The sequence below is a fragment of the Pygocentrus nattereri genome, chromosome 19 (genome assembly GCF_015220715.1).
Source record: "Pygocentrus nattereri isolate fPygNat1 chromosome 19, fPygNat1.pri, whole genome shotgun sequence".
Lineage (NCBI taxonomy): Eukaryota > Metazoa > Chordata > Actinopteri > Characiformes > Serrasalmidae > Pygocentrus > Pygocentrus nattereri.
The window spans coordinates 33,712,004-33,725,335 of NC_051229.1; the positions used below are offsets into that span (position 1 = coordinate 33,712,004).

At 37.0% G+C, this 13,332-nt stretch overlaps 1 protein-coding gene across 2 annotated transcripts in view; it reads right to left on the reverse strand.

The window, feature by feature from the left end:
- arhgef2 (rho/rac guanine nucleotide exchange factor (GEF) 2) overlaps positions 1 to 13,332 on the reverse strand; it is a 97,640-nt gene that overhangs the window by 14,254 nt on the left and 70,054 nt on the right. For both annotated transcript variants that reach the window (XM_017691787.2, XM_017691788.2), the window contains 3 exons: positions 2,981 to 3,048; positions 1,840 to 1,903; positions 905 to 1,037 (listed from right to left, as the gene is read on the reverse strand). In XM_017691787.2, the coding sequence (XP_017547276.1) occupies positions 905 to 1,037; positions 1,840 to 1,903; positions 2,981 to 3,048 (265 nt within the window). The remainder of the gene's footprint in view (positions 1 to 904; positions 1,038 to 1,839; positions 1,904 to 2,980; positions 3,049 to 13,332) is intronic.

Here is a 13,332-nt window from a genome sequence, read left to right on the forward strand (position 1 = left end):
GTGAGACAGGTTGAGGCAGTCAGGCTTTAGGACACATTAAAAGGCAAGTTCAGGGATTCAGGGTGGTTTGATGTGGCGTGCACCTTTCTAGAAGAACTAACCAACTTGGATTTTTTTTACAGTGGTAGTGACAGGAACTGGGGGTCTTAAAAAAGCCGTTTTATTTACTATTCAGAATAATGAGAATCTAAATGTAATTTTTTATTTGTAATATTGATGACAGTGGTAAATCAGCAAAAAGTATGTTTTCTCTAGGTACTACTTTACCTCATATCACCCTGCATGCACTTCTCCACTATAGATTGATAGAAAAAAACATTTTAGGCAAAAGATTATCTTAAAACTATTGTAAAAAATATTTCAGGCATTAGGCGACATCTGCGATGTAGCTGTTACGAGTTCTGACCCTTCTGATGTTTCTCTACCACAGAGCATTACATATCAGACCCTTCTGAACAACTTTGTTCACATTCCAATGATTTTATTATGCAGAAATTCAGAAATTCCACTTCAAACATCTCTATTTTTATGCAACATAATAAGTATCACAAAGGTATACTACGTGTGGGACAGGTCTGTGTATGCTAATGAAATGGAAAGGCCAAGTCCAGAAGAATAAAAATAGGTCAGGTCACATCTTTAAATGCTATTTTGTGGGCAAACACACAACGAGGCAAACAGAGTGAGAGGTAATGCAACTAGTCTTGTCTTATCAGAGAAAGGCCACGTATAAAATGCCAGTTAATTGTATTATTATAGATGAGAATGACTCATCACTGACAGGCACCGGAATGCACTGATTACTGATAACAGCCCAATAAAAACACACAGGAAAATATGACAAATATGTTTATGCCCTACAAAATAAGGTGGTCACTTCCAAGTGATAGTCAGTCATTCTCACCCAGCGATGTTATTGGTGGAGACGCTCTTATTGAGAGAGAGGGTGGAGCGTCCACGGCGAGAGCCCAGCAGAGACTGGCGCAGACTGTCGGAGGGGTAGATGGCTGAACTCGGCCTTTCCTTTATCATGGGAGCTGCGGAAAGAAAACAGAGAGAATAAGAACTTTCTTGTCATCCTTTTTATCTTGTTCATTTGCACGTTAACCACTCAACTGTTCAATGTTGAGGCAAAATAACAGCTATTTCTACCATTTATTCTACTGTCCTCCTTTAATAAAGTGATTTTGTTTGTTGTTATTAGACTTACCTTGATATTTCAGCAACATTTAACACATTTGTAAAGTAGATTTAAAATATTTTTTTTATCCAGTAACTCAGTAACTTCTATGTATTTTACAGTAACTATTATGAAACTTTATTATGAAATTTAGATATATTTATGAGACTGAGAAAATTAATACAGAACATTCGAGCTTAAGGGGTGACTTCTGTATGGTATTATTTACAAGAGGGAAACCGTAAAAGATTACAACATATATACTGAGTAACTGACTCACTTTCAGTGTTACAGCGTGAGTTCTCACTGCAATTTCCTAACAGTATACAGAGACCAAAAGCATGAACAGATTATCAGTTATCATCTGTCACTTGAAAACAGCCAAGCAACCCTTCTCCTGTAATAAGGAGAGGATTCTGTGGAAGCTGATCCTGTTCAACTGGCCTGGTCTGGCAACTTTTAACTACATCAAAGACACACAGTGTGTAGAGACATCACAGGGCCAATAGGAGGCAGTGCTGTACATTCATACTGTACATGGTTTCAGAAGGAGGTGTTAAAAGCTAGGCATACGGAAGGGAGGTGATAAGGTAAACACAGGGGACAAATCATCCTTTTGGGAAGGGAAGCGTGCAGAAAAGAGTGGAAAGAACACTTACTTTTGCTACGAAGAGCCACATTTTGGAGAGCTGAACTGTTCCTCACCAGGGCCAACTTCTGTTGCTGCAAGACACAACAAAACATTTAAAGCCTCACATAAGCAGTTAATGCATAAATAACAGAGATGATGCACATTGAAGATGACTTTGTTCATAATTATGGTCTTATGAATACAGAGCAGGGAAAAGACTGTATAGATCCAAAAGAGTTAGTTCTACTTGAGGCTAATAATTTTTCTATTTAGGGCTAATAATATACAGTTTATTAACTATAGTCATCATATTGCAAAAGGCAACAACAAGCATATGAGCCCTCAGACAAATTTTATTATTTGAACGGTAATAAAAAAGCTATTGTTATTAAAACAGCCCCCCCTTTCTCTGTCCTGTGCTGGTCAGACACTTTCAAACAGTTTGAGTTGTAGCAGATAAACAGTGAAAAAGTTAGCCTTGTGGATCTACTCAAGTTTGTACGACGGATGTTAGATAAGCAATTTCACTGTTCAACACCCAAAAACTTGTTCCATACAGGTTTGGTAAACTGAAAACACTACAAGCTTCTTGATAATCTAAATGAAACAAAACAACAGAAGTAGAAAGGAAAGTCCCACTGACACCATCTGCAGCCACATTTTTTAAATGACAACCCCTCTCTCCCAAAACCAATAAAATAAATAAATAAATAATCACAAATAGTGTAAGTGTAAATTCTAACAAAAAAAATATGGAATTCATTGCTTTGGATGATCAACCATTATCTGCTGGATGGTGGATTGGTGGATTTCATGGGTACATGCTAAAGATTTTTTAACTTTTAAAAAGTATATGAAACTATACCAGCTGTTTTATTGGTTTCTGTATGCGGCCTGATGTTTCCTGAATTTCGGTTTTGATTTGGGACAAGAATTTTCATTTTGGTGCATCACTGTTTTTAAAAAACCCTGACCAATCACAGTTTCAGTTGAGTGTCTGTGGGCGTTTTCATAAATCACTTTAAGAAATCTGACAAAAGCACATTTCATTCAAATAACGCAAGCCAATCTTAAACTGTCACAATATTATATTCCAATATACTGCAATTTATCTGCAACACTGATGTTTTGATTATATAGTGCAGCCCTAGTCTTGCTGTATTTCTTACCTTCTGCTTCATTTTGGCACAGTTGGCCAGTGTGTCTCGGCAGCGATTGTGGATGGTGACATTGCAGGCTGAAAGAAAGAAAAGAAGAAAAAAAAATGAACACGTACACATTACAAACAAATATATGTCATCCTTTCTATATGAAAACATCAAAAGAACACCACTGCCTACTCCAGACACTCAAAAGCATATACTCACTCTGCATTATTATAAAAATAAAGAAAAATACCCATAGGACACAGACTCTGGCAGAGCAGTGGAGTTCAGATATCTCACGTTGTTATATTTTACAAGAAAAGCTAACGTGCTTAATTTTCTATTAAATTTTTTAGACTTTCATGACTGATTGCAAATTCCAGCTCCCAAACAGATTCATTTTGGCCAACCTAGGTTACCATGCACATTAAGTATTTCATTTTTATGCTTCTAACTGCAAATGAAATGCCATCTTTGTTCCATTTGAGATCTTTCTATTATGCTATTCAATCAGAAAGTGAGTCTGTATTTTGAGAGCGCATTTTATTTTATTGACATACTGAGCAGGGCATAATAGTCAATTACCATGTAATTTAGCACTGATTGCATCTTTAAGATGTTAATAACCTTGCTGGATCCTCCCTCCAGCTACTGTGCATAATCGAATGGGGTAGCAACTGCGTTGAACCCCCCCCCCTCCCAAAAAAAAAACATGAACTGTGAATGAACCAGATAACTTGAGAGCTCCTCTGCAGCTGTGTCAGTGGCATATGACTGGGAAGAAACATCTGTCCATGTGTGTCTGAAAACTCACTGTTTCAACAAATAAATCTCCACCACGCTGCTTCAGAAACATGACATAGACGTATATAGTTGATCTAAAGGTATCAGGAGTCTTGTAGGATAAATTAAACCTAGCACTACAAATGTAGGGCTAGGCAATATGATTTATTTGTTGTTATTGTGCTAGATTATGTATTAGTTAGTATTTTATATGAACACTGACCGATTACATGCTTCATTATAAACTAAGCATAATGGATTCTGTATAATTGCTGTGAATAGAAATCATTGTATTAATTGTTTTTGACTGGATTTTTAAATCTAGTACTGCTATGTCTTTTTCAGATGTTATAACATATCAAACCTCAGAAAACCAAAATATTGTGATGCATATTTTGTATCGAGACAAGGTCTTAAAGTATCTTGATATATTTGTGCCATATCGCTCACCCGTACTACAAAGCTACAATAAATGAAGCAATGTGGTTTTATATAGACCTTTTATAAACAGTAAATCAAACTCTCTACACTAAAGAAGGTGTTGCAGTAAATCTGAATCAGTGATTTAAAGTGATGTGATTTACAACATAAATGAATCCACATCATTAAAATATATGGATCTTCACATTTAACTTCATTAAATTCCAGATTAATTATATACTATGGCTTATTACTCAGTAACTACAGGGACTTCAGTGCAAATTGGTTGAGCTAGGTTACTGAAAAAAACTCTGGCCTGTTAAAGAGCTAATAAATGCAACAAGTAAGCTAAAACTACCAAATTAATTGATCGAATAGATGTTATTAATGTGTAAATATTGTACACGTCTGAATTAAGTCAGTTCAGTTCACTTGACAAGTACACAGCTGAACAAGCTGATGCAAAGCATATAAAGCAACAGTACATGCATCAGAAATGGAGGCCTTTTCGCTACAGGTCGATGCTTGCACGTCAATTTAATAAAGCTTTTAAAGACCATGCAAAAAACAGTGACTTTTCATAGCTTTAAAAACATTCAAATGTGAAGTTATCCATGAATAAATGTCTAGAATGTTCAGTCTAGTACATCTGATTTGTGACAAAAACGGCTGCTTTTACCAAAATAAAATCTTTAAAAGTGAAATAGTAGAAATATCAGGATTTATATGCACCTATTGAGCAGTTTGTTAATACAGAGCTAGTATCGGTGCTTGGTATTGAGGGTCAGGTATCGGTATATGAGGGGGAAAATGGTATCAGTACATCCTTAGAATGAGGTTTTGATCCTAAAATTGCAACAAAAAGGCCAAAAAATAGAGTACATTTTTGCTATTATCAAATCTGGTGCTTCATCATTCTGATATTCATCTGCACCTGTGCATCTTCAGCAAAAGCATTTGACAAAAAAAAAAAAAAAAAAAAAGAGAAACTGCTGAAACGAATGTCTCAGTGTTTGCCCAAACTTTATCACCCTTTTCACATCTCGTATCCACGAATGGGCACAAACAGTAGCACCAGTCGTCTCTCAGCGCTCCGTGCAGCTGCACACTCATCCTAATCACCACGGCAATCTTGGAAATCATCAGTCTTCACTGCGGATGAGAGAAAGACTAGGACAAAGAAAGGGCTTCCTCGGCGCTCACTCTCTCTCTACTCTCTGGTTCTCTGTCTCTCACTCTTCCACTCTAGTCCTTCCTCTTACCCCTCCTCTCTCTCATTTTTCCACATTGTTTTAGAGGTCGCTCTTCCTGCACTGTGTTTTGTAGACAGGAAGTCGTCCTTAAACAGAGGGAAATGTGTGTGTGTTGGGGGGGTTCGCAGGAGCACAGTTAAATAGGGTGATTAGGGTCAGGGCTGGCCATGTTGAGGGTCCACCGGGGGCTTTTTACTCATTCGTCAAGACACAAAGCATCCATCAGGGCCTTGAGAAAGAAGAACGCCACAGCAAATATAGACTGGACAGAATACCCAGTAGAGCACAGAACATAAACATTAACAAACAATCTGTAGCATTAATGCCAGGATTCTCTCATTTGACTAACTGCAGTTACTTATTCAGGCCCGTACGGTTCTGCGGACAGAGGGTAACCGCTCCAGTGACGTTTCCACATGGACACAATTTGCTCAGTGCAGTTTTCTCCACATGGTTAACTGACCATGCTCAGGGCCACAGCTTGTTGAAACAGAAAAACAATCAAACGCGTTCAGTTCATTCACACAGTCCTCAAATAAATCTTGAAACAATTGCTAAATGTTAAATCGCACTGCTAACTAGGAGAGAGGAGCTGGTGAGCTAGCATCCCACCAGCTTTTCTCACCACAAAACAGGCCTGACTCTGACTAACAGAACCTACGCTGATGCAAATTTAGATGATCTCAAATCTGAGGAAGTGAAGTCAAATCAAACCTGTTCTGTAGAGACTGGATATATAGCCTCAGAGCAAGGCTAACACTTGTCGGCTCCTCAAGCCTAGTTAGCTCATCTAGTGGCCTACAGATCTGAACAGTCTACAAATGCAGACGATAAAAACTCATGCCCTCATGTCTGAGAATTGAATGACTGTTGTTGGAGTGGCAGAAATCCAAAATTGGACCTGCTCTGCAGTGTTTAAGCTGCATCAGACTTTATCAGACTGGTTCCACCCACTGCAGTACTGGCTCAATTCCAGCTCTGTAAAATCTGCTCAAGTAACGCCTGTTTAGAGGGATAAAGACTCTCAGAGTACTAAACCGACTGATGTTGGAGTGACAGCAAAATTGAACGTGTTGCATTTAGCTTGGAAGCTGATGCTGAGCCACTTATTCAGTATTTCCTGGTTCTGATTTGACAGCGCAGCAGATATAACCGGTCTCATGAGTCGACACCAACATGGAATGGCACAGTACCGCCCTGGGAAACATTGGCCACCTTCTTTGCTAAATACGGCCACAAGAAACGATGCGTTAAAGTGGAAAAGAGGCCATTTTTCACCATCAGTGAACTGAAGAGCAAGGCAAGAAAAAGAGGAATAAAATGTTAAATAAAACATTGGCAAACCTGAAATTCTGCATAAAGAACTCCAAGAAAGTGGAATTACTTAGTACAAATCTGACACATAAATGCTGTTAAAAGCATACACTGTGTAAGATGTTGTAAAGCTGTATTACACATTTCAAAATTTTCTGCATAACTGTGTCACAGATGTTTTTGAGATGTTTTGAGAAGATTGCTTTAATGTGAATGCAGCCTCTACAGAAACTTAGATTCAGAATTCTTTGGAATTATGCTGACAGAAACAAGGATTTTGCAATGTCTACAACACAAAAATAGCCACTTTATTTACTATCCAAAGCCACCAGTAAACCTACATGTGTCTATTGAGTTTATATAAGTAATGTCGATGGTAAAATAATGGCAAATCTAAATTTAAAAAATAAAAAAATTTAAAATTTCTTTCTGTCTACTTTGCCTGACAACACCCTGCATGTAACACCCCACCATGAATGTATTTAAAATATATGTTTACTAGACTTTTGCAAAACTATAGTAATGTCTCAGGCATCAGGCAGAGGATTCATAACCACTTCCTGTAATGACTCGGTGACGCAGCTTTTAGAGGCATTCAATTCTTCAGATGTCTGGTTCTCATCACCACTGTGAACAGTTCTGACTCAGCTTCACATCAGGTATTTCATTTCAAACCACTCTGAATTCTGTAGCCTGCTGTGTCCACTACTATGCACTTATTTGTTAGTCTTTTTCCATTAAATAAGACTAAGATTATCCTTAGGGACAGGATTATCTTTGCTGACGTAGCCCCACAGTGTAGGTCCTGTGTGCTCCAAACAATTTGCACCAATGGTTAAAAGACCTACACTAAAGCCTCATTAAAACTCAAGTGCAGTTCAGAGCACTTCATATCATTAACATGATAAAGACTTGGCCACCTTCTCTGCTAAATATGGCCATGACGACACAGCAGAAATGATGCGCTTAAGAAAAATGAGATGGTAAAACAGGAACGCCCGAAGAACAGCAGACGCAGCAGATGAGGGCAGCTGGTGAGGTCACTTCCTGAAGAACTGTTCTACTGATAAGTCAGAAGGGAGCTATTTTTATCTGAGACATAATAGAGGTAGTTCAGAATGGAAAATGTTGAGAAGAAAGAGGGGATGCTAACCAGTGTCAGAGGCGTGCTAATTTGTCTAAGGGTGTTTTGTAGGAGCTGGGCGCAACCCTCTTCTGGATAGGGAAGCCTTTGTTCCTGCTAACAGCAGCTCGCACACTTGCACACAAATAGGAAGCACACAAAGACACTTCCACCACGTCTCTGAAACACCACATACTTCACATTTATAGCCTCCTTGAAGTTTCAGCCAAGTTCAAGATGCCCAAGCAAGCTAAAAACAGCTATCTGAACCCTATATTTCCATGAGGTTGTTCCAAACGCTTGGAATTTCCGCCAGCATCTCATTAAAGGCAACAACCGTCTCAGACTTGCCATGTTTTCCCTTTGAGACATTGCTTACAAATAAGGTGAAATGTTCAGAGGCAATTACAATCTTGGGGAATTCACTTTAAGTATATGCACATTTGCTTACATATAGACAGCAGCTGACTCTGCTACAATACTGAGATTGAGTTATCCAAAATAAGTGATGCACTGAATTGAACTGATTCAAATGCTTCAACATGAACAGAATTCATTACATCAACACACTTCAACCTTTCATTTTACTTGCTTTTTGCAAAAGTCGTGTGAACGTAATATACTATACTTATTTGGATCAAGTCAGTTCAGTGCTTTACTTATTTTAGTGTTTTTAATTAGCATGGAAGAAAGATATACATATAAAAAGAACATCAAAATGTATGTGACTGAGTACGGTGCAAAGTTTTTATAATGTCATATGTACATATCGCTGCTGTTGGAAGAAAACCTCTGAACCTCCACCTTTCCAAAATGATAACTTTACAGGAAAAGGGAAAAGCCTATTTACTTTTAATGTAAGTCAATAGAAGCAGAGTTTTTTCAAAGTAATTTTGGGTCATTTCGTTTAGTCCATTCTTCATGAAATTTACACACAATGTAAAGAGCAACAGGCATTTTTCAAACTATGTCAAAAACTGAAAAATGTCAAAAATTCCTTCTGATAACAGCAGTTTTGCTGCAACCCCAGCTATGCTCAGATGTACAGCCTATATATATATATATATATATATATATATATATATATATATATATATATATACACACACACACACACACACACACACACACACACACACACACACACACATTCGTATATTCGTATGTGTGTATATATATATATATATATATATATATATATATATATATATACACACACACACACACACACACACACACACACACACACACACACACACACACACATTCGTATATGTGTCTGTGTTTTAACACACATTAAAATATATGTATATGCAATGTCCCAGACATAAGGCAGACTCCTTTTTAAGGCATTAAACTCCTCAGACGTCTGGTTCCCATCACCACCACTATGAACAACTGTTTCTTGCCAAGTTTCTCTAGAATGGGATATTTCACACCAAACTACTCTGAATGTCTTTAATTACATCTTGAAGATTTAATTATGCAGAAAGTTTGAAAATAAATGGGGGAATTTCCCTTTTAAGGCAACAATCGCCTCAGAATAAGCCCACATGTGCAACATGGCTCACTTTTCTTGCAATAATGAGGCTCGGCTTTCGCCGCACACAAGATTCCACTATTCAGTTTTCTCCAAAGCTCATAATGTCAAACACAGTAGGCCCCATTCACGCACACATTCTATCCTCCCGTCTAGTTTTCCCTTCACACACACATACATACAGAGTCCCTCCAACGCTAAACAAACAGGCCTTGCCCTGAGTAACTAAACCAACATGAGTGAAACAATCCTGCTCTCTATTCATGCGCTTGGGAAGAGACATTGGAAATCTCTTGAGCCTTTAATGTTATGAGCCATTTTTACTGCCCTGTTTAAAGGAGGCCTTAGACAGACTTGACCACAAATACAACACACTACAAGAATCAAGCAACCATCTTATGTACCTGTTATGTGCCGTCCAGCAGAGCAAATACAAATGTGAAACGGCACACGCTTGTATGTGGACTCACACTTCAATACCATAACTTTATACATCAGATTAATAGTACTGAATGATTGACTGAATAATCTAAAATGACTAAATAAACTTCTGATTAATAGCCGAACAGTAAACCTGCAGTTTAAGTGAAAATAAACCCTCCATTGCAGCAATATATTGTATATATAACACTATATATTGTATATGTTCTATTAAAAATGCATTTGAAAATGTATAGAAATCCTCACATCAGTTTGAGGTCACCAAAATCATGCGTAGAAATGATACAGTACATGGTCCTATTTCAATCTGTGCTTGACCATCACTTTAGTTTAAGGATTATTACATCAAATCAATGTTTGTTCACCTAATAAAACGTCTTATGTTTGTCTCATTTTAAAAAACATGTTATTTATCACTTTCCTTCCTAGTGCACACACATGATCCCAACAGTGGATCATTCTTAAAAGCTCACTTATTACAAACTATAGCTTGAAGTCAAAGCTAAAAGTGGGATTTCACAACATTGTTTAGGACAGTTTTCCATAAATGCTTTAATTGGGTTTTTTCTTAGAACTAGTAAATCTAGGGGAGTTGCTTGGATTAGATGAATAATTGTCCAGATGCAGACTTTCGCTACAATAATTGATTCAACTGTGTAAATAATTTCCACATGAATAAAAGGTGAGTATTACAGTTTACTCATTTTTGATGATGAAATATATATGATTTGTGTGAAAATCAAGTAAATTCATGATCTTTACAGACCTTGAAGTCAATGGGAATCAGAAATCATTACACATTTTCTGTCCTGGATGATTTGAAATGAGTCAAACGCAGCATCAAGGAGGGTCTCTGAGCTAGCTGAGGGTTTGGAGGAGGAAAAATATGATGACACTGATTAATATGATTTTTCTTTCTGCCTGCTCCACTAGTGCATGGTGATGTAGTCAAAATTCAGACAAAGGCAGGTCAAAAACTCCTTTTTGATGGAAGATTACTGTGCTTACTTTGACAATTTAACAATATATATTGTTATCGTGATAAATTATGTCACGATACTATATGCTTTTCTATAATTAACATTTTATTTGCACACACAATCACGTTCACAGATACAGTTACCTTGGGACATAAATAATCATGCTTAACAGCGGACATGATAAAGTGGGAGGGAGGGAAGAAATAAAAGGGAAGAAATTGACTATTTAGGAAGGTAAGACATTATCAACTGCCAAATTTGCCAGAACTTACACATTTTCTGATTTAAGTTGTAGGTCTGTTGCTCTAATGGAAGCAATGTTGTATTTGGGACAACCACAGATCAACAGATGGAACCTGAGGAGTTGACCACAAAAGTAAAATACATTTCTTGGCCAAAGATACGAATATAAAAAACAAGTGCCAAGTTCAATAGGAAAAAAGCAGGAGAGAAGACTAAGCGAACCTTCAGTACTTTTTCAAGTTCACAGTGGATCCCCTTCCAGTAAAACTGTACCGTGTCACATGACCTTTCATCTTTACATTTGAAGCAAAGATCTGAGCAATCTGAGGAGGTCTTATGGAGGCTTAGTGGTGTAAGATGCGTCTTACTGATAAACTTAAAATTAATTTCATGAGATGTCCAGCATACTCTAGGCTGTAATTTCTTGCAATTTATTGTGATATTACATTTTTGCTGTATCACCCACCTCTTACCAGATAAACAAGATAACATAAGAAGATTTTTATTTTAGGCAGATGTACAATTTGCATATATATATATATATATATATATATATATATATATATATATATATATATATATATATATATGGATGTGTGTGTGTATATATATTTTATACATATATTTTTTGCTGTAAACCCCGGCTGTGCTATAATCTGCCTGTCTGTATAATTTAAAGCGGTGGGATTAGGTCATAGAGAGCCAAAGGCCCGTCCTGCATAATCTGAGCAGTAATCAGTGTCTGGAGGATAATCCCATACACACTGACACAGCACCGCACTGCTTTACTCTGGGCTCGGCTCTGCAGGTCCAGAACTGACACCACAGCAATCTGTACTCGGTTTTTGCTGTCTGATGGAACTCAGATGGTCTGAATGGTGCAAACTGAGAAATGGTATGTTAGGAATTGTCCCTGAAGTGAGCTGCTGTGGAAGTATTTGACAAAACCGCAGTACTTTGGTATGTGGCAGGTGAATGTAATCTGCTCTTTGTTCCAGTTCCAATTTGCCACACCTGATTCCACAAACCACATGGCCAGCAGCTTGGCCACTGTGCTGGTCAGCGGCACATAAGATGCAGCTTGAGTTCTCCCATTGTAGGATTTGTGACTTAGAATAAAAAGATAAAATAACGGTCTTCAAAAAAATTTTTTGAATTAGAATTTCCTTACGTTTTTCTTTACGTTTCTTACCCTCTAGAAGAACAAGTACTTTTTAAAAAAAGAAAAGTCAGTTTTACCATAACTTGTCTTGGCCAAACAAAACTGACACGGGAAACTTCTAAACCTTTAACTTCTAATGAAAGATAAAAGACCAGCTAAAGGGGAACGAAGTTTGTTTGTGCTGATTTTCTAAGTAAAATAATTTAGCGCATGCACACTTGTGCACGTTTTTACATTTTTTATGTCATTTATTGTAATAAATAAATAAATATTAACTATCAATTGTTCCAAGATTTAATTTTGCAAATAAATTGTCCTCTAAAATTACCTAAAAAATACCAGATGTACATATGCTTGCCACAGAGGATTGACAGTCTTAACATATTTTTACTCAAAAAAAAAAACTCAAGAAAACATTATTTGACCAGGGCTATACAAACTTTAAGACTGGGAAAAAAAAAAAGATAAAAAGACTTTTTACAGTTTGAAGTTTAAAATAGTTGAATGACTACAAATATGGCCAACTCTAAAATCAAGAAACGAGTACAAAAGTTTTTATAAATATTTATTTCTGTCTTACTTTCTAAAATGTTTTGAACGTTTGATTGTTTATTTCCTCCACTGGGAGTGTTGTCTTCAGGTGCTGAACTAAGTAAACTGAAATAAAGCCTGTTTAATATGTATGTGGTGCTGTCTATGCTAGGTTACAATCAATAGCCTTCATAATAAATACCCTAATAGTTCATGTATGAAAATAAATTCTTTCAGAGAATATTAGAGAACTGCACTGAAAAATATGTGTAAGGCCTTTTTAGTATTACTTTAAGATCATTCATGTTTCTTCTGTGCAAATTGTAAATCCTAAAGTGATTTGATTGTTGGGTTGTTATGACTATGAAGCATGGTCCCCTCCGCCTTGTCAGACAACTCCACAGGCCATATCCCACAGGGAGCAATTCACACCCATTAGCTACAGCACATCCTACTGACCTACAAATGCCAAATGTCAATATTGCTTTAAAAATGAATCAATCAATGAAACACTTTGCCTTTTTCCAGCAGCAAGATGATCACAGGCCGATGAAAATGACTGCAGAGTGTTTCAATTTTAGCTTAG